This window comes from Mangifera indica, chromosome 1 (genome assembly GCF_011075055.1).
Source record: "Mangifera indica cultivar Alphonso chromosome 1, CATAS_Mindica_2.1, whole genome shotgun sequence".
In the NCBI taxonomy this organism is placed as follows: Eukaryota; Viridiplantae; Streptophyta; class Magnoliopsida; order Sapindales; family Anacardiaceae; genus Mangifera; species Mangifera indica.
In genome coordinates, this window is record NC_058137.1 from 2,162,132 (window position 1) to 2,183,585 (window position 21,454).

General features: G+C 34.8%; 3 protein-coding genes across 3 annotated transcripts; 1 reads left to right on the top strand and 2 right to left on the bottom strand.

The window, feature by feature from the left end:
- LOC123229621 (dof zinc finger protein DOF5.1-like) lies at positions 1-1,767 on the bottom strand. Its single transcript, XM_044655546.1, has 2 exons — positions 1,565-1,767; positions 1-1,378 (listed from the first exon to the last, which is right to left on the bottom strand). The coding sequence occupies exons 1-2, from the start codon at positions 1,616-1,618 to the stop codon at positions 374-376; spliced, it is 1,059 nt and encodes a 352-aa protein (XP_044511481.1). The 5' UTR covers positions 1,619-1,767; the 3' UTR covers positions 1-373.
- Positions 1,768-7,364: 5,597 nt separating this feature from the next.
- Positions 7,365-10,897, bottom strand: LOC123221434 (beta-glucuronosyltransferase GlcAT14C). The gene is made up of 4 exons (XM_044644291.1): positions 10,130-10,897; positions 8,914-8,989; positions 8,710-8,825; positions 7,365-7,940 (listed from the first exon to the last, which is right to left on the bottom strand). The coding sequence occupies exons 1-4, from the start codon at positions 10,653-10,655 to the stop codon at positions 7,426-7,428; spliced, it is 1,233 nt and encodes a 410-aa protein (XP_044500226.1). The 5' UTR covers positions 10,656-10,897; the 3' UTR covers positions 7,365-7,425.
- A 5,838-nt stretch (positions 10,898-16,735) lies between these two features.
- Positions 16,736-19,487, top strand: LOC123225863. The gene is made up of 3 exons (XM_044650175.1): positions 16,736-17,262; positions 17,748-18,137; positions 18,882-19,487. Exons 2-3 carry the CDS (start codon positions 17,781-17,783, stop codon positions 19,305-19,307), a joined length of 783 nt encoding a protein of 260 aa, XP_044506110.1. The 5' UTR covers positions 16,736-17,262; positions 17,748-17,780; the 3' UTR covers positions 19,308-19,487.
- The last annotated feature ends 1,967 nt before the right edge of the window (positions 19,488-21,454 follow it).

The window sequence follows — 21,454 nt, forward strand, 5'->3', positions numbered from 1 at the left end:
TGAGAAAAAACAAAGAGTTTCAACTGAAATATAGATGTGGTACATAAAACTCCATTTCATTCACTCACTATTGCAAACACAAACATACATTGCGACCTAAAACTGACTTCAAAAGGAAATAAACAGAAGAAAAAGAGCTACCAATTCTAGGGTTTAAAGTTGATATTGAAGAAACTAAGCCCCCGATCTCCATCTTGAAGTATTAGGATTTGAAAACATCCATCGTCTATGGAGTTGAAACTTAAAAGTAACTTTGTCTTGATAATATTCTTTAGTCGAAGCTACAATAAGTAATAAACAAAAGAAAAACAAAAAAAAAAAAAAACGAAACTTCACCAGCCGTCTAGTTAATTCCCACGGCAAGAGACCAAATCTATAAGGCATTGCTGGTTGAAGAAGAGCTAAAACTAGAAAAATCTGTCCATGCAGTAGCAGTATTCCAGTATTGTTCATTTCCTTGAATCCCCAAGAATTGTCTTGACAAATTCATCTCATTGTTGTCCTCCATTTTCACCGAAGCCAACTGCGAAACGTTAACCCCAGAAGTAGAATTAAGCTTAGGCCGGACCTGAGCCCCACCATTTCCATAGCCAGATAGCTCAACACCACTTTCAAATGGGTATAATACTGAAGAAGAAGAAGAATCCAACCCACCCAAAAATGGAAATTGCTGAGCTTGATGCAAGCGCCACTGATCTAGGCCACCTAAAGATGATAAAAGAGAACCAGAAGCCGCACTACCGACACCATCGGCACCACTAGCTAACGCACTACCAATGTGAAAATTCATGTCATTTGTAGCTCCTAGAGTTGGAGCAGAAATTGAACCATAATTCATGCCAATATCATGGCCACCAGTGAATTCGGTTGTGAGATGATGAAGAGGAGTACTCATAAACCGCAGTGGAGGAACCTGCGGTCCGAGACCTAAAATATCGCTGGTTCCGCTATTAGAAGACATTGTGCTTGTGGAACCAGACCCAGTTGGGCGATCATTACTAACTGGACTTTTTGAGCTGCTTCCTTTGCTTCTTTTATTCCTTCTACAGCCGCCTCCCACTGGAACACTTCTCAGGGCGCCACCCCTTGTCCAGTAGCGTCTACAAGTTTTGCAGAAGTGGCGAGGCTGGGAGAGGCTGTAGTTATTGAAGTAGCAAAATTTAGTGTTGGTTGATTCACATCGTGGACATTTCAGTGCTGTTTCCGGCATCGGTATGTTAGCCATCCGAGCTCGATCTGCCATCGATCCTGGCCGGATTGACCCGCCACCACTACTCCCATGAGGCTGTGGAGGTGGTGGTAGTGGTGGAGGAGGAGGAGCAGCAAACTGATGAGTAGTATTTGCACCGCTATTTGCTCCCGGTTGGTGATTTGGTTGCTGTAAAATTAACAAAAGCAAAACACAAAAAAGGGAAAAACAAAAATTAATCCCATATCTGGTATATTCAACAAGATATAACAAAAGTAACAAGAATATTTATCTTTTGAATTTAGCTTTTTTGGCAAAGAAACTACTTGTAGAACACAAATGAAGAGCAGAAAGAAGGAAAAAAAAAACCCTTACTTGTTGCCAGTTGGCTGGATCAAGATAAGCAGCTGGTATGGAGGGAAATACCATATTGGTTCTCGATCTTTCTTGCTTCCTTTTGTAAAAGGTTGATGGGTTTTTATATTTTTGTGAGATAATATAGTGGAGAATTACATCAACACATATGCAAGAGAGAGTTGCAGAGAGAGAGAGAGAGAGTGAAGAGAAAGATAAAGAAAGAAGAGGATGAGAAGTAAAAATAAAGGAAGTAGCTGGAGAGTGAGTGGCTTTATATATATATATATTTTTTTAATAAAATTATTAATAAATAAATAAAAATTGTTTGTTCTTTCTCAATGGAGTCTTTTTGTTTTATTGCTTTTTAGGGTTGAGCGAAGGAAGTATATTTAGTTTCTTAACTAATAAGCTTTCTTTCAAATGAAATGCTCCGGTTAAGAAAAAGATACTATTAGTGTTGTTGTGGCTGTCCTCTTGCGTGGAAAAATTCAAGTAGAAAATATTCTTTATATATATAAATATATATATTATGTTTTGGTCTGCATAGGTAAACACAAAATTGAATAAATTATTAAATGAAAATGAAAGAAATCAAGGTAAAAAAGAATGTTAGAAATAATTAAAAAATAAAAGTTTGTTGTTGTGCTTTGTTGTAGAATTGAATAGTCGAATAGTCCCGACCAAATTATCCTTTTTCCCGGTCCGGTATGCTCCCCCCTCCTTCCCTCTCCCTCCTCACTCTCCTTTATTTTGCATGGCAATATTTTACATATATATAAAATTTCGCTCTTCTCTCACGCTCCCTTTTGGCGGTTTCTCCACTCTCCATATCCCGCGTCGCCTCCCCTCCGATATTTGGTGTTTATGGGCCACTCTGCCTTCATATCAATCATCTACTCTACAGGTTTGCCTTACGTTTATGATCTCTCGCAATTCATAGTATGAGTACGAATATGGTGTATTTGAGTAAAGTTAACTCAAATTTGCTTGTTATTTTGGTTTATTCAAATACAAAATAAATGGTCATAAAGAGAATGGTTGGTTTAATAGATTTATAAGTAATTTTCGAAAACAATTAATATTTTATCTATTCAAAACAATATTGTTCTTTATCAATGTATACTATGTAAGCAATAGAAAACGTCATTTTGTTATATAACTTGGAGTCAAAATAATATTATTTTGTTTTAAATTTATCAAACTTGACTTGCATTGACTTAAGCTCATATCTATAATGTCAAACCCATGCGTTACACCATTGTATTTGTCTATGTTGATGTTTCTTAACGAAGATTAATTAAATTGCATAGAAAATTTTAAAAAATATATATTATTGTGAATAACTCAAAAACAAAAGTTGTAGTTTGATCAGGGAAAAAGATAACTTGAAAACCCTAAGAAAGAATGCCTAGTATACGCCAAATCATTTAATCCATAATAATAGAACAATTTGTTGTGCTGGACGTAGACACAGCCATGGTGCCAGGCCAAATTAAAAAAGCCCACGGTGCCAAGGGCAGGCCTTGCAGGTCCCACTAGGCCACAGCACAACCCAAATTTTTCTGAGTCATGTCTTAATAAGTTTCGAGCTACTTCACCTATCATGTTTTTATTGAACATGTCAGCCGAACACTAAAGCCCTTGGCACAACTCACAAAATTGCAAGTGGTATCCCATTGAATTTGTGGCATTTACTAGCAAATCAGCCCAATCCTTTAGACAAGTCCTAAAAGTAAATAATATTTTATTATATAAAGACATTATTTTTTATACCCGAATTTGTAATAAGTTTTGTGCATGCAGTTATGCTCAAATCCCGTAGATGACATTACTTACGAAACCTCTAATAAAATCAATTAAAAATAATAATAATAATTGGAAGTAGAATTCAGAGAGCATCCCCAATGAACTTGTTTGATACATAACCAGGTTGTCAATAATGATTCTCTAATTATAAATTTTAATAGTACGACTACTATAGAATTACTGATACATGCACCCATTTTATGCTGCACTCTTTTGAGAAAGTTTCCAGATGCCTTCGGATGCCATGACGAGTGAACTGAAGAACTTCAAGTGAATCGTCTGCTTTCTGGCACTCCGTAGCACCTCATAGACTTCAGAATGTAAGCATCGCCCTTCTATGAAATAGGCGCACTGACTGCCAATGTGATGATAACCAATTAGGAGTTCTGGGTGCGGAAAATGAAAGTTATTTGAGGCAGACAAAAATAGGTACTCATACCCATTGAAGCCGCAACACAGCGGCTCGGCCGTCCTCAGAAATCTCAATCTCAATCTCAATCCTAGCATGAGAACTAGTCTAAAGATTCAGGAGACCAAGTTAGCCTAAACTTTTGTAGTATAACATGCAGAAAGGCATAGGCAAGCTAGCCATGGTATAAAATCAACCATCTACAATAAACAACAAATGCAGATGCTGTAGAGTAGGCTGTTGGACTACGGTGACTGATTCAATACTTATTTGTAACATAAATTATGTAGGTGCTGCATGAGTATGAAAGAGAATCTCTGAATTATGTTCAAGTCAAACTTCCAAACTAATTCAACTGCATTCTAGATCTTGTGATAAGATCAGTTTACATTTCGAAAATAGATCAGCCAGACATAAAATAGGACAGCAACAATGTTTTTGACTTTCAACCAGCTGAAATCAAATATGAAAGATACATACTTGGACCAATACAAGCACTGAGGTAAGTGCTTCGGAAAGGGCATTACCATTATTAAGCAGCTGCAGATTCCTCACCATCAGATTTTTCAGACCATGACGGATGGTGCTTCGGAAAAGAGCATACTTGGACCATCAGAATTGGGGTGAGTTATGTTACGATTCCAGGTGCTATCTGCAGATTTCTATTATTGGAATCAATGATTACATCAAAGAGTCAGACTATAAATAGTCAAACCAAATACACCAAAATAGGAATCTTAATGATGCCAAATCCAGGATACTAATGACACCAAATCAGTAATCGTAATGGCACCAGATCAAGGATCCTAATGGCAGATTACATTGGAAAGGGAAATTAAACAAATATATAATATCTAATAGCCTAGCAATAACCGGATTCTAGGGGAAATCTCCTAAAAATAAAAAAATTCCATTAAATTTGAAATATTCTAACAAAAACTTCATTAAATCTGTAATACTTTAACACTCCCCTTCAAACTGATGGATAAATGTTTTTCATTCCTAGCATACCTATAATCTTCTAGAACATATGACCAGCTACACCTTTTTAAGAACATTGACAACTTGTCTTTTTGATGGAACGTAAAGCTTGCAAATCAGACCACTCTCAAGTTTTTCTTTTATAAAGTGTTCATCCACTTCTACATGCTTCATTCAATCATGTTATATCGGATTGTGAGATATGTTGATGGCTGACTTATTATCGTAGTATAGCTTCACTTGTCCTTCCTACTTAACTCTAAGGTCTTCTTGGATTATCTTGACCCATGAGAGTGTTAAAGTTGGTACTCTAGAGCCAATTTTCTAAACAATATAAGTCTATGTTGAGTCATATTTATACTACTTCTAGTCAAATTTATACAACTAGACCTCTATGTTCACAGAAAGGAAAGATATGCAACTAAAACTTTTGAATAATTTGAGAAGTCAATAGCACAGAATATTCTTTAGCACCAGACATTCTCAATCTCACAACATCTCAAAATCAGTTCCCAATGTTTTTTATACATATTGGGATGGGGATACCACAATGTAACTTGAAATGTTAATACATGAAAGTAAAAGATTCTTTAGCACCAGACATTCTCACTCTCATTACATCTCAAAATCGGTTCCCAGTGTTTTTTATACATATTGGGATAGGGAAACCACAATGTAACTTGAACCGTTAATACATGAAAGTAAAAAATTCTAAACATTTTCCTGATTCCTTATTTTTCACTTGTCACATGTACAGAGAAACATACCTCAATATATATGGTGCTTTCCTTGCTCACCAATATCTTACAAACTGACAAAAACAAAACAAAAAATTTAGATGCTAATAAAGCAAATGAAATTTATAACAGTAATTAAAAAAATGGATGATCCACTGAAACTATAATGTACCTTGATCTTTTGATTCCACCCAGGACATCAAGATAGCACCAAATTCACTAAATAATAGAAAGTTTGAATCTAACTTAATATAAGAGTTTACCTATAACACTAAAGTGGCACAACCCTCCAATAACTCATGAAATCCTCCTCTTCTCTGATGCACTATTATTATTATTTTTTCATTAAGAGAAAAGGTACAAAAGAATGAAAATTTGAAGTCACAACTTAAAGAAGAAAAAATTGGTGTAAGGGGTGGGTGTTAAAGATAAAACAGAAACATACATATAAGTTTCATAGCACAAACTTAGAAGCTATTCTACTTAAATTATAGGTACTCCATGCGCCCACTGTTAAATAGGAACAATGTGGGGAAAGAAAAAGCATTGTCTGTGAGCCACTAATATTTTTACCATCAACAATACCATTACTAGCATTCTCATGATTGAAAGCTAAATCATTCTGTTACAGGTGTCTTAGCAGTCACAATATCTGTGTGACACAATGAAGCTGTGATAGGATTGTCCCAAATAGATAGTTTATGAAGGCAGGCACTGTGAACATCCTCTGAACACCTGTCACCATCATGCCTCGTAGCTATCCTTAAGCAAAGGAGAGGTCAACTTTATCCTCTGATTTTTCTAGTTATGGTCAACAGCTGCATAAACCATATAGATGATACCAACGAAGCTTTAAATTCTGTTCGCAATGTCGCTGAGATAAATTATCAAAACATTATACAAGCTATGATCAAATATACTTTATGCAGTGTAAATCAAAATATTGACCAGGAAGCATAATTTGATACCATTCCTCAATCAAACTTTATTCAGGCTTTCACTTTAGAATGCGAATCCTCCACAAGCCTTGCTCAAATGCGCAACAACTCCGTGTGGCTGTTAGTTTCTGAAGCAATGGTTGACTACTTGCTATTTCTCATCAACGCAATCACTCATTAATTCACTAAGAATAAAATTGACTTCCTAAGAAAATAACAACCAATTATAATTTAGATAAAATATGAACGATGAACAGATTTTGCCAAGTCTGTCGTGAGACCAACAAAATGACACTAAGGAATTTTACACAATACAAGTCAAAATTTTCAAATTCGAAGACACAAAGTAAAGAATTTCATTATTTTAAATTTTAAAAGATGAAGATAAGAACGCCTCTTGCAGTCTGTACTTATGTTCATAAAGTATAAACTGAAATAGAAAAACCTAATAAAAAATAGAAAATCCAAGGGCTTTTTCGAAACAACAGGAGTATGTTCCCGCGAAACATAAACTAGTGGCTGCAGTAGAAAATTTTGAACATTCAGACGAAATTGCCCTTAACTTATGGTCCCTCGGATTACCACGTGTCACTCTAAAGAGTAAAAGTTCTGGTTTTAGTTTATTATTAATAAAACAAATTTCAAATGAATTTAAAATTTCATCTGACTCTGCCAAATGTTAAGAGGAATTCCATAATTTTTATTCTTTATTATATAATTAACCAGTTAATTTTATCTAAATTAAGCACATTAAGACTTTCATATATTTTATAAATTTAACAGTTTTTTTATTTCAATTCTTTTCCAGTACAACTTTATGCATACCTTTCATTTGCACCCTCAATGAACTATGGTGAAGTTGCAGCTTTTGAGAGAAAAGCACGCATTAACGCTCCTAGATTTGACAAGATTCACAATCACAAACTGTAAAATAGAAATGCCAACAATGCACAAACCAACATAATGAGGTGGTAAATTAGAGGGAAAGAAAATTTAGGGGTTACAAAACTATTTACATTGCTTAGATCTAAAAGTTTCTGTATCAAGAAGTTTAACCATTAGCTTCTCTAACCTCTTAGAATTTACAGTTGGTTTCACAGCATATGGATTTCCATAGACTACACAAGGATCTTTACCTAGAAAGGAATTGCCCACACACCAGCCACCAGGAGTAAACCGATTATTTGATCTCTTCAAGAGCTTCGCATCAATTCTATTAAGCACTGGGTCATCCTTGGCAAACTTTCGAGCAAATGGGGCACCACTTTGAACCATGTCTTCAAAATGTTTTAGTGTTAGTGTCACTGGGTGCTGCTTGGGAGGATTATCCCACTTTATATAATGCAAATCATGGTTTACAGTAGTGTTCTGGTAATCTTTATGGTTGCAGATGACAGTGTGGAAGTAACCCTCAGGGGAGGACAAGAAATTTGTATAGTACATTAGGAGAGTACGAGGGAGATTATCCCATCCCCACACACAGAATTCAAGAAACGATTTTGTCAGTACCACCCATCCAGACCCTGCAAACTTAGAAGTTAAAAATCCGAGGTATCATATAACTAAAACATCAAAGCAACCTATGCATCACTATATTTAGAAGATCTTACTTTCTACTTCAAGGATAAAGGAACACTAGGGAATACTCATGACAAACTAATCAAAACACAATTTATGGATTGAAGTCTTCTACAAGATCAAATTGTGACACCAAATATTAGAAATCATGACCCAACTTAGGGAGATCAAACATGGAAATTATCTTCTAACAGCACACTGTAATGCAAGGTTGACTCAGTGTTCTAATAACATAGCAGGCAGCAGCACGTGCTACAGGCTTCCTTGAATACAATACAATTCTAATATCTAGCAAATAGTTCTAGAAAGCGGCTGGAGCTCAATGGTAATGCTATATAGGTGAACTGCAAAGCAAGCTCTTGTATATCCCAAATATTTCAGAAAAACAAATACAAGAAGCTGTGTTCCTTTGAATTGGCCAACCAAAGATTTATTCTGTATTTCAATGAACAATAATCTATGGCTCAAAAACTAGAGTTGAAATTTTTCATAATTATCTATATCTGCTAACAGGATTCATTAACTAAATGCAGTTCTGGAGAGATCCGTGATAGCCCAATATCAATTTATATCTATAAATCTATTTACAAGTTATAATCAGAATTTATAAATCCAACTTGCAAATGCTCACACAGAAACAGGAAACTACACAGAGAATGAGAGATAATATAGATTTAACAAGACTTAAAATTAAAGCTAAAGTAAAAATATTACCCATGAATAACTTGAAGGAAGCTGGGATGGACCTTTTTTCTTTTGCCCAAAAAACTCCAGATTTCTTTAAATGATACAAGCCTGGATCTATGATGATGGGCCTTGCTCTCTGATACCTGTAAGCATTCAACAGAATAAACAGTAATCAACCTATTCTCTCTGATACGAAAAGAGAAATGTTTAACAGAAAGTATAAATTCTCACTCTTTCCAACCAATGCTACTTGAGTGTTCAAGGAAGTTCAGGTCCCTAGGTAAGAATGCAAAGATGTGCAAAATATCTGAAATCCGAAGCAAAATAAGAGTTCAGCACAACTGGCAATCATATACAAGTATTTAAATACTACAATTCTTAACACGTATATGAACTAAAATATAATGCCCCTCCTCAAAACTAACTAGGAAGTGTTGACCTCCTCCAAACTGAGGCCAGTAAAAAGAAGAGAAGCAAGAACTTATACTTGTCAAGGGACTAGCTTGCATTCTATCCCAGGCATAATTCAGCATCTTTTTACTTGGACAACACTGAAAAATGTGTGGTACAATTAGCATTTATATCATGTTATTTCGAACTATTTAATTAACCATGTCTGGTAAAATTAGGATTTATAGCATCCTATTTCCAACTATTAAATTAACTCTCAATCTACAATATGCTCAGAAAAACTCCTTTTGTGTTTCTGCTATTTATGCAATAAATCCTTCACAAATTTCTGATGGATCTAAAAAGGCCAAAAATTAAGCTACCTGGGTTTTCAGCAATTTAAGGAGCAAAATTAACAGTATTTGATATATAGACACTTAATGTCACTAATCAAATCTGAAATGCCTGCTTTACATGATTACTAGCTAATTACTTAGTGGCCAAGTTCAAAAAAATAAAATTGCTTGCTCTCTTTACTCCTATTCATCGCCCTTGCTTCATAAACTCTTCAATAGGATATCAATCCTAGGTTGTCTGCTTCACATGCTTATGGAAAATTGCTTAACAACCAAGTTCAATAACTCAAATTTTTAGCTCCCCTTTTTCTTAATCACCACTATATTATAAACTCGTTTATAGCCCATCAAATCTAAGCAAAAGGTGTGGTGATTAAAAATAACAGCCAACAGTTTCATTATATTTAACTTCTCATCAGGCAATACGCAGATGAACCAGGCAGCCCAGATCTGATCAGTGACACGATTTTGTAGATCACCAAGTAAGGATAAAATAGTTTTGAATAAGAATAAAATAATTTTATGCAATACTACGCACATGCTTGTATGACAAAAATACCCAATCACTAAGTATCAACACCTCCACTCAACCAAATAAGACTTCACATAATACTACTTAAATGCTATTAACATATCGAAATAAAAAATTAACAAACACCACAAAAATAATCATCAAAACAGAGAACAGCAAAATTGGTTACCGTCTTGTGGCATGAGAGGATAATCCGATGCACTTAAATTAATAAACCAATCCCAATCCTTAGCTTGCTTCAACAAAATAGCTACAGCGTGAAGCGTGGACGCAATCATGGTGGGACCCTTATAAGTAATCAAATCAGCTTTACCAATCACCATCACGTTCTTGAAAACTCTCATCGCAATCTCCGATTTAACATACTTTGCGAGCTCAAGCCTCTCGCTATCCAAAGCTTCCAGATCAAGATGCAACACGTAGTAATTTAACGGATGATACACCGCTTGCAACAACCGCTTCACACGTACACCATCACCTTTCGTCCCCGATATCAAATAAGCAAGTCTCGGCAATGACCGTTGCCTCAATTGCTCTCCTAAAATCTGGTCAGCATCCGTGAACTCTGAACTCGGAGAAAATTTACCGTGACTCAAAGATACCGTGAGAATAATTATAACTGAGAGAACAGAGATTGAAACCAGTGGGAGAAGCCATGGTCGATCTAGAGAGCTGGAAATGTGAGGCTTTTTCATAGTTTGAACTTAGGGTTTGAATAAATTGAAATAATTTTTGAAAACATAAGATAAAATTTAGGTTTGGGGAGCAAAACTTGGCTGTTTCCTGGGATTTTTGGGGAAGAAAGAAGTTGTGGTGGGTTGAGTTGGGCGGTGGTTAGATTTGAGAAGGTTAAGTGTTGGTGTGGGCACCAGTTGGATTGAACTTGTTGAGAGCGACCTTGCGTGTGAGCGTGTGCATGTGTTGGTTTTGGCTGGCGCAAGCGAGGGAATGTTAAATTTGAACTTCTGTGGTGCTACGCGTACTTTATACCGTTTGTGTGGCCTCGACCGTAGAGTATTTATAGCCGTTGATAGTTAAACAGGTGGGATCGTCATTACGTCTCTTATTATAAATTTATTTTTATACCATATTTATCCCACCAAAGGTATGACAAAATCTTCAGTTCTCGACTTCTAATTTTTTAAAACTCAAATATACATCTATAAATTATTTTCAATTAAAAATTACAATTAAAGTTGAGATAAAATAATTATTTACTTAAAAAAAATTTTAAATTAAAGTTTTATTATATTTTTCTTCCTAGATTTAAAAATATTATAATTTTTCTTCGTCCAAAGTTTTTAAATTTTAAAAAGTAATAATTTTCCCCCAAACCTAAGATTTTTCCTCTTATTTCCTCTAATCACCATCTTCAGCCACTGACAAGTTCCTCTTCTTTCTCTACTACCGACAAAGAAAACTTACAAACCGAGACTTTGATGACAAAGAACAGAAACGATAAATCTTCATTTTCATCAAATCAATGTTGGACAATGTTAATCAACTCCATTTTTCATCTATTTGGCTTCAGAAGGAGACGAATCAAAAAATGAAAGTTTTGTTTAAAGCCAATTTTGGTTATCCAATGAGATTCGATGAAAACAAAGATTTATCATCTTTGTTTATCGGTCATCAACATCTCAATTTGTAAGTCTTCTTTCGTTAATAGTAAAGAAAGAAGAGGAAGTTACCAATGGTCAAAGGAAAGAAGAGGAAAAAACCCTAAATTTGAGAGAGAAATGACTACTTTTCAAAAGTTAGAAACTTTAGGTTGAGGGTGGGGGAACTTCAATTTTTTTAGTAAATAACAATTTTAACCTCAACCTTAACTAATATTAAAAAAAAAAATATTTATAAGTGGGTGTCTTAACTTTTTGAAAGTTAAAGGATGAAAATTAAAATTTCACTATATCTTGGGTGGGAATAAGTCTTTTGTTGTTACATATATAAAATATTGTTGATATTATAAATTGATTGGTCCAATTTTACTATATATGTTTTAAAGATGGCCAAAGGACTTATTCCCATCCAAAGTATATTGTTTTCCTAAGTTTTCCTTTGTTAATTTTGAAATTTTCATTTACCCACCCATAAGCAATTAAGTCTGTTAATTTGAAGGGCAAAATCATCATTTTATATTTAATATTAAAAATAACTTAAATTTAATTTTATTTTTCCTCATAAATCCTAAAAGCTAATAATTTTTCTTCAATCCGAGTTTTCAAAAATAACATTTTTTTCCTAGGATTTTTGTAACATCCCTCCCCAGAAGTACTACCCTCTGAAGGAGAAATGTTACAATTTAATATCTAGAGCGATTATTTTAAAACTAATTTTTAAAATGAACTCGTCACTAAAAATGTTCAAAAATTATTTTAAGAAAACTGAAAATTTGGAAGCGAACAAAAGATGTATGTATCATATATGAAAACTCATCTGAAAAGCATTTAAAAAACATAGAGTAATCATATACAATTATACAACCATTTGAAGAAGGCCAAAAGTCAATAATAACATACGATTGTACGCATGTAACATAAACCAGAGAAAATCTGCTCCAGCCCAGATCTATATTCGCTAACATGACCCTACCTCATAACTACTTCGATCACTTGTACTTGCAATCATAAAAGAAAAGAAAATGAGAGATAAGAACACTCAGTAAGGGAAAAGAAGTAAGTAAACTATCTCTTTTCCTGTTCTAAATCACTTTCGGGACTCAATCTCACATCATAACCTCCTCAAGGAATTGAGGGGATAATCTAGTTCATCATTTACTATTTAGGTCACACTTTATCCCATCTGGTATCTATTTGATAATTTCTGGAAGCTGACAACAGAGATTTGGTACTTTCTTTCTCTCATTATACCATTTCTGAATCTAAATTATGTTCTACTGTGAGTAGACTCTACTGTAAGTCTATGTCCTACTACGAACGTGCCCTACTATGGGCGGTGTAGCATAAAGTGTCCGCTTATACTTCATAGCATGCATGTGTGTTTTATCTCTAACTAATCTTATTTCCATCTAAAACTATCCATAACCCACCAAACTATACTCTTGGGACGACCCTTAAATCCTGAGCCCCAAATTCCTTTTTTTATTTTTCTTTCTTTTCTTTTCCTTTTCTTTTTCTCTCCTTTCTTTCCTTTCCTTTCTTTCCTTTCTTCCTTTTCTTTTTCTCCTCCTTTTCTTTTTTTCCTTCTTTCTTTCCAAAAACTGTAAATTACTGTTTATTGGACTATTCATTTGATAAGGTAGTCTTTTTATTTATATAATTTAACAGTGCAAATGGTCTCTAATTCATACAAACTATATATCATTGAAAATATGATTCAAAAAGTTTTTCAAGAAACTATAACAACACTCATGATTCATAAGATAAAACAGTCAAAATATGGGATGAATTCAGTGGCAAAAAAACTATATTTACTATTTATTTGATAAGACAATCCTTTTGTTCATGCAATTTAACAATCCAAACGGTCTCTAATTTATACAAACTATATGTGATTAAAAAGAAGATTAAAGAGCTTTCCAAAAAACTATAATAACACTCATGATTCATTAGATAAGGTAGTCAAAATATGGGATGAAATCAATAACAAAAAACTATATTCACCGTTTATTAGGTAAGACAGTTCTTTTATTCATGCAATTTAATAGTCTAAACGGTCTCTGATTTATACAAGCTATATATCATTGAAAAGAGAATTCAAAGAGATTTTCAACAAGCTATAACAACACTCATAATTCATCAGATAAGGTAGTTAAAATGTAGGATGAAGTCAATGGCAAAAAACTATATTTACTGTTTATTTGATAAGGCAATCCTTTTGTTCATGCAATTTAACAGCACAAACGGTCTCTAATTCATACAAGCTATATATCATTGAAAAGAGAATTCAAAGAGCTTTCCAAAAAGCTATAATAACACTCATGATTCATTAGATAAGATGGTCAAAACATGAGATGAAATTAGTGGTAAAAATTATATTCACTGTTTATTTAGTAAGACAGTCTTTTTGTTCATGCAATTTAATAGTTCAAACGCTCTCTGATTCATACAAACTAATATCATTGAAATGAGGATTCAAAGAACTTTCTAATAAGCTATAATAACACTTATGATTCATCAGATAAAATAGTCAAAACGTGAGATAAAATCAGTAACAAAACTGTAAATATTATCCAACTCTCTGTCATGAACAAAATCACACACATAGATACCCCAAATGGCAAAACACTATTTCTCAACTTCAAAATCATCATTTATAACATAGAGTCAAGGAACCAAAAACATAAAACATAAAACATAGCAAGAATAATACTACTTACCTTGTTTTAAGTCAATCTTTATTAAGTTGGCTCCCTCCTTTTTGTCTTGCTTCTTTGATCACCAAACCACCTTAAATCAACACCAAAACACACTAACATATTCATATAATCTAATATATATAAACATAGGTAAAGGAAAAAAGGAGATATTTTAGTTACTAAGACTTCTAAAGTGTTTTTTTTTTCTTTTCTTATTTTGTCTTCTAAAACCTCTTCTATTCCTTCCTTTTTCTTCACAAAACAAAAGAAAACAGCATGAAGAAGGTTGAGCTTCTGGAATGGATGGGAGAAGATGATGAAAAAGCCATAAAGTTTTTTTTTTTTTTGTCTTTTCTCTCTTTATATATATTCATACATTTTAATATAGATTTATATATACATATATTTCTCTTTTTATCTTTTTGTAATTATATATATATATACATGTGAACATATATATTTAAAACTAGAAATATCTCAAAACAAGACCAAAAAGACATAAATGTTCCTAGAGTATACCTGAAGGTATTACAGTTTTCAAACTTTTTAGATTGAATTTTTCGACGACGATCGATTTTCTCCAAGCAATATCTCTTCCTCTCCGACGCGTCTTTATTTTGGCCATGCACCTTTGGATGTTGTGCAACGTCATCGTCGACTAAGATGACTCGTCTTCGTCAGCTAAGACGACTCGTTTTCGTCAGAGACAAAGACTTTTTGTTGATGAAGAGTCTTCGTCTTTGTTTCTGGATGAAGAGATTCATCTTCATTAGAGACAAAGACGAGTCGATGATGATGCTACACAACGTTGAAAAGAGCATGGTTGGAAGGAGAACATGTCGAAAAGAAAGAGATATTGCTTGGAGATCATCGGTCATCGTCAAAAAATTCAATCAAAAAGTCTGAAGACTATGTGATAATATAGTGCTCTTAGCCTGAAAAAATTGTTTCCCAAACCAATTATCTAATACGGAGTGATAAATATTTTTTCACTTGAGATTTGGTCTCAAACACCTTTTCATCTCCGAATACATAAATCGCACCTTCTCCCTCTAAATTAAACTCCAATGATAAAAGTCAGCTTTTAACACATTACATATATTATAATTACTATATCAATAAAACTATGTATATCCATTTTTGACACATAATTTATATACACAGATGAAGTGTTATCATATGATTAGATGTTTTTTTATTTTTAGGATGACATATGTTTTAAAATCACCTAATTACATGATGACACATCATTTTGTATATAAATTATGTATAAAAAATGAATACACATAATATTGTTCTTACTATATTAGAACATCCAAATAGTTGAAAATGTCATAAACGATGAAATTCAGGTTCTATGATTCAGATCCAACCCAGGTCAATAACACCCCACTCCGTCGGGTCGGATTGACACTTTTAAAAGCGTATAAACAACTATATTTAATTTCTAAAATTAAATAAGGCCAAACGACTATTTCCCACCCAAGGTTTAGCGTTTTCTCAAAGTCCCCCCTTTAACTATGAAAACACCAAACACCCACCCATGGCCGGTTAGATTTAACCAAACCCTAACGGTGGTAGGGGTAAAATCGTCATTTTTGTTATAATATTAAAAATAAACTAAAATAGAATATATTTTGCCCCCCTAAACTTTAAAAACTAAAATTTTCCCCCACCCTAAGTTTTAAAAAATGGCAGTTTCACCCTAGGGTTTGGTTTTGAAATCTCCGGCGACCTCTCCGGCTCTGTTGCAGACGGCCGCTCCCTCCCGAAGCAACTTTTTGTTCCGGTGATCTCTTTCCTCCTGTTGGAGGTCCGATCGGCGCCCAGAGACGCCGTGGGAGACGAAGACGACGGCGTCGGCTTCGTCTGGGAAGACGAAGAACTTCATCTTCCCGACGAAGTTCTTCGTCTCCCACGGTGTCTCCGGGCGTCGATCGGACCTCCAAACGGGAGGAAAGAGATCGTCAGAACGAGAGGTTGCTTCGGGAGAGAGCGACCGTCGGCGACGGAGTCGGAGAGATCGCCGGAGATTTCAAAACCAAACCCTAGGGTGAAACTACCATTTTTTAAAACTTAGGGTGGAGGAAAATTTTAGTTTTTAAAGTTTAGGGGGGCAAAAGGAGATAAAATTTTCAGACATTAGGATTTGGTTAAATCTAACCGGTCATAGGTGGGTGTTTGGTGTTTCCATAGTTAAAGGGGGACTTTTGAGAAAACGCTAAACCTTGGGTGGGACATAGTCCTTTGGCCATTAAATAAATCAAACAAAAACCCGGCCCCAAGAAAGCTCTAACTGAACAAAAATATCTGAGCAGATTAGACATCCGTACAAACTTGATCTACACGTGTACGTCCGTGATTTCGTCTCACCCATCGCCCACTGTTTCGCACTTGACTTGATCCACTGACGCGCTACATTTATTTCACTTCCGTTTATAAACTTCAATCTAATCCCTTTCTGCTTCTCGCCTCAATACTCGCTCCCTCATTTTCAATTCTTTCCAGTTCTGTCAATGGCTTATATCTGACATAGTTAACTGGCGGATTCAACTTATTCATCCTTTAGAACAATAGTTTCTCTCCTCCTCGGTTACTTTCGCCATTACTTTTTGGATCCGTCGCTGTCGTTGATTGATCTACAAGATACAAATATTAGGGTTTTGTGTGTGTTAGGGTTTCGAAGAGCATCTCCATAATGCCTTCGGAGCTCACAGAAACGAATAAGCTGTCATTAGTACCTACTTTGTCACGTTTTAGTAGTGGATTGTGTTCTCATCGTCTGAAACATCTTGAAAAAAGTGATCGCCGTGGTAATCTTAGTTAACATTAGCTCATATTTGTTTTAGTTTTTCACTGTCCTTTTAATTATCCATCGGCTTTGCTTTTCGGTTTCTTTTTCGTTTGATTGTCCATACGAGGTGTCGGCGTTCAGTTTGACTGAGAAAGGTTACTTGCCTGCTTAGCGTTGACGTTATTTTGAGGTACATTTCTTCTCCATTTTATAAGGCTATTTATGTTGGATGTGATTCGTTTCTTGATATCTGGATTGTTTCTATTATGAGGTTTAATTTGAATTTGGGGATAACGGTTGATTTGATGGAATGTATTGTAATTTGTCACGTATGATTTTAGATCAAAATAGACTGTTTGGATTGGAGCTGTGACTTCGCGTTTTTAAGTCTGAAATTAATTGGATTTGCGATTTAATTGTAACTGAGCGTTTTGATACATCTTTATAGGCTTATAAATTGCTTGTTGAACTATGAGCTATCTATCAATATTTTGAGTGTTAATATCTGCATATATTGCCATTTAAGCACAAGTTATGTATAGTTTTGTTGATTGGATCCTTAGATCTCAATAGTGTGATTTCTTTTTGGGTATTGTAAACTATAAGCAGTTTCTTCTCCGTATCCTAATGTTGTTTTACAGTGATTTTTATGAGAGCTTTGTATTTGTTTTGCAGTTCTGTATTAAACTTACTGGTTCTTTGTAATCGATGGACATTGGCTTTTTGTGTGGTGAGGAGAAATCAGATTCTTTGAGCAATTTAGTAAATAGCCTGGACAACAACCTTGGTGGATATTTGCAAATTCAGGATTTTTGCACGCGGAATACATCTGACAGAGATGGTATCTCTGGTGTTGAGGAGGGACTTGAAGCCCTGAAACTGGATGAGGCTAAATATGGTCCTCAGATCTTGCACAAGTCTCCTAGTTTTCCTCCGCCCATTAAGATTTCAAATTCTGCTTCTTCTGATGAACAAGATGAAGACGAAGAACTTAAGATAGCCTTGCAGCGAATGTTTTCTGAAGAATCTACTCACTTCCCCTACCCTCACTCGCTATCTTTGTCTGTGAGTTGTCTTTTCAGATATGATGGCATGCATGGCTGTTGTTTAGACAAGTGACCTTCTATTCTTGTATTATATTTTCGTGTGTGCATTGCTTTCTGTAGATGGGTGTTTTTTCCTCATCCAACATATAATTCTTGAGTGTTTAGACTATCTGCTAGTGTTGAAAGAGTGTATTCCAATTTCATTAGAGCTTTAATTGAATTTTCAGTCCCCAATTATTTGAATTTTTTTTTTGGTATTCTGTTGCATGCTTGTGCTGGTTTTTCTTCCATTATATTGTGCTAATTTTCTGAATTGGGTGATTAATTGTGACATTCATTGTGCACCCGATACTCTGTAATTCAATTTGTTTGCTCATGATTACATTCTGCTAAAGCTACGTCCTTCCTTTCTCAATTGTAATATCCGCCTTGTGAAATCTGGCTTATGATTGTTATATTGATCAATTGAAGAAGTTTTTTATCAACATTGTGGAAGCATAAAAAATTCAGTTATGCTAAGACTAACTACCTTGATTGTTGTGTGCTTCTACTATCCTTAGAGCAACATAGCCTTGAAAATACAACTGATGAAATTTTATTATAAATTACTCTTTTGTCATTTTACATTAAAATTGATTAGTCCTGGCTTAAGATGGTCTAGCCTTCATTATGCTTCTCAAAAAATCATGTCAGCTATGTCTATTATGATTTGTTTGTTACTTCGGTTTTCTAATTTGTCTTGTTATCGAGATCCTTCTAACAGATTCCTGTGAAGCTTGTGTCTGCTATGAAAGGCAGCCGAGAGAGAGAGGGTGGACCACCAAGGAAACTGACTGTGAAGTGGGCTCCTGATGTGTATGATCCTCCACCGACAATAGTATCCCACACTGTTAATAGAGGCAGGAAGCAGCAGAAGTTCAGGAAAGACGAAAGAAAGAAACAGAAAAATGGAAAGAAAGGGCAGAGAGGCAACTCTTCACATGGTGGTGGCAAAAACAAGAAGCAATCCCGAAAAAATGCAGGGAGTACTGACAAGGGTTTCAAATCAATGGACGTATGTGGTAGAGTAATAGAGCTTTCTGATGACTTCAAAGACTTCGACATTGGTGGTCGCAAATCCTACTGTGGCAGCATTTTCCTCAAACAAGCACTCAGCGAGGTGCATTACTCAGTTGCAGAGGCATTATGATCTAAAACTCCCTTCCCATGTTCATTTCGTGTTCTTGCATGCATGTATATAAATAAGTGTCAATCTATCTGCTTCCATTAGTTGGTACTCTAATGCGGTTGTGTTGTTGCTGTGTGGAACCTATAAAAAAATTTTGATTGTTTGTTGTGTGATGTTTCCGGTAAATAGTGGCTTTTAGAATTTGCCTTGTCCATAGAAATTTTTTGATACTTGCTTAGTTCACTTGCATTCACCGTCATCCTTGCATGCATTTGTCCTCAAAGTTGTCCTTCCGGACCCTTGAGAAAAGTTTGTAGTTACTTGTACCAAAATTTAGTTGGATTTCTTTTGGGATTTCATCCTTCTCCTTTAGAGACTGTGGGTTTTAGTTTAGGGGTAAATCTAAGCCAGCTTGCGTATGGTTTGATATTCAGCTTGAAGAGTCAAATTCAAGTAGCAATAACCCCTATTTGACTTGATTAAATTGTTGGAAAGTCATTGATAAATTTATCTTTTAACAACTTCTTATCTTTGGGGTGAGTTTTCAATTTCATTAGTGACTTTTTTTTGGGGCATCTCTAGCAATTCTTCTTCTTTTGACAATTGCTTTGATGAATGGATAGTCATCATGTGAGCCAAGTTGAAGTTTGAGTTTATCATTTTAGATTTGGGTCATATTTGATTTGAGCCTTCTTCGGATTATTCCGACTCACTGAATGGTAAATTTATCTTTAACAACTTTTTATCTTTGGGGTGAGTTTTCAATTTCTTTAGTGACATTTTTTTTTCCTTTAGCATCTCTAGCAATTCTTCTTCTTTTGACAACTGCTTTAATGAATATATAGTCATCAAGTGAGTCAAGTTGAAGTTTGGGTTGATCGTTTTAGATTTGGGTCATGTTTGATTTTACCCTTATTTGAATTAGTCTGACTCTCTAAATGATTGTTTTCCGATAGAATCTATCTTAAATGGTCGGTCAAAAGGCCACAAAAAAGGAACCCTTTTCTATCAATTCTGCACATGGAGCATAATGAACATTGTGTTCTATCAATCATACCAAAGAAGACACCATAATTAGGCATATTTGATTGTTTTTGCAGCAGCCCTTGATTCCATTACAAGAAAAGTTTTTAGTTTTTTCACGCGGAAGGGGTCTTCTATGTCGTCTATTCTGCATTTATTTTGACATAATGGTAACTTAAGTCGCAGCCCCACGGTTGTCCCTTTCCAGGTCCATAACCTGTTGGAGAACAGAAAGTGAGGACGCAGATGAACTATAGACATTTATGGTAGTCGTAATTCTGAGCAAAAAGTATTTACTGTTAACAGGCGTCATCTTCTCTTCTCTGATTATATCTGAGATGGTATGTTAAAAGAAGTTTTTCTGTAGCTAGGTAAAAAACTGCTACGGAGTGAAAAATCAGGGCAGACTTGGTGCACATAAGGGAATGTAATAGGCCAGGATGTGGCAAAACCCGGAAGACAAGGCTCATGCAGGACTTGATTAGGTAGCTCTTTAGGTATTTTTACCATGCAGTGAATGGTAAGCGTATGAACGTGGTGAATATTTTGAAGCTTACCGACAGGTACGTTGAATTTGACAAAAACATATTATATGACCTTTCCTCTCCAGCCCTAACCAAAAGATGCACCTAGACTTCTAGGTCTAGCAAGTAGGCAATAAGAATAAAATTATGTGAATATACAGATATTATTAATTTATCTATACAAATTATAATGATAATATATGATTAGATAATAAGATTATTTACTTTTTCACTTACTTCAAAATTATTTAATCACATATTATCAAATTAAATTGTATAGATAAATTAGTAAAACTTATTTATACATATAATATGATTCAATCTATAAAAGTTCATTATTACATATTGCACTAATTAAAATGTGCGCACTCTGGGAGCTAAAACAGATATTGTTCAAACAATGGAATATAAGCCTGCTCAAAAATGATCACGCATCATTGAACCCTTTCAGTATGGTAATGGAACAATGGCGTCCGTTTGGTTCACAATTCAAAGCAGGCGATAGACGGACACACCATCACAGCCAAATTTTGTAAAATTTTCAAAATCCTATCGGATGATGGCATTCTGTCGCCACAAATTTGGACGAGATCCTTCCCATATGTGGAAAAACCATCATAA

Bases quoted from the DNA above. Each gene is read 5' to 3' on its own strand.
- LOC123229621 (XM_044655546.1), bottom strand. From the start codon at position 1,618: ATGGTATTTCCCTCCATACCAGCTGCTTATCTTGATCCAGCCAACTGG. The intron at 1,379-1,564 runs GTAAGGGTTTTT...TTAATTTTACAG, and splicing joins ATCCAGCCAACTGGCAACAA to CAACCAAATCACCAACCGGG.
- LOC123225863 (XM_044650175.1), top strand. From the start codon at position 17,781: ATGGACATTGGCTTTTTGTGTGGTGAGGAGAAATCAGATTCTTTGAGC. The intron at 18,138-18,881 runs GTGAGTTGTCTT...TCCTTCTAACAG, and splicing joins CTCACTCGCTATCTTTGTCT to ATTCCTGTGAAGCTTGTGTC.
- LOC123221434 (XM_044644291.1), bottom strand. From the start codon at position 10,655: ATGAAAAAGCCTCACATTTCCAGCTCTCTAGATCGACCATGGCTTCTC. The intron at 8,990-10,129 runs GTAACCAATTTT...TTCGGATTTCAG, and splicing joins TCCTCTCATGCCACAAGACG to ATATTTTGCACATCTTTGCA. The intron at 8,826-8,913 runs GTGAGAATTTAT...GAATGCTTACAG, and splicing joins AGTAGCATTGGTTGGAAAGA to GTATCAGAGAGCAAGGCCCA.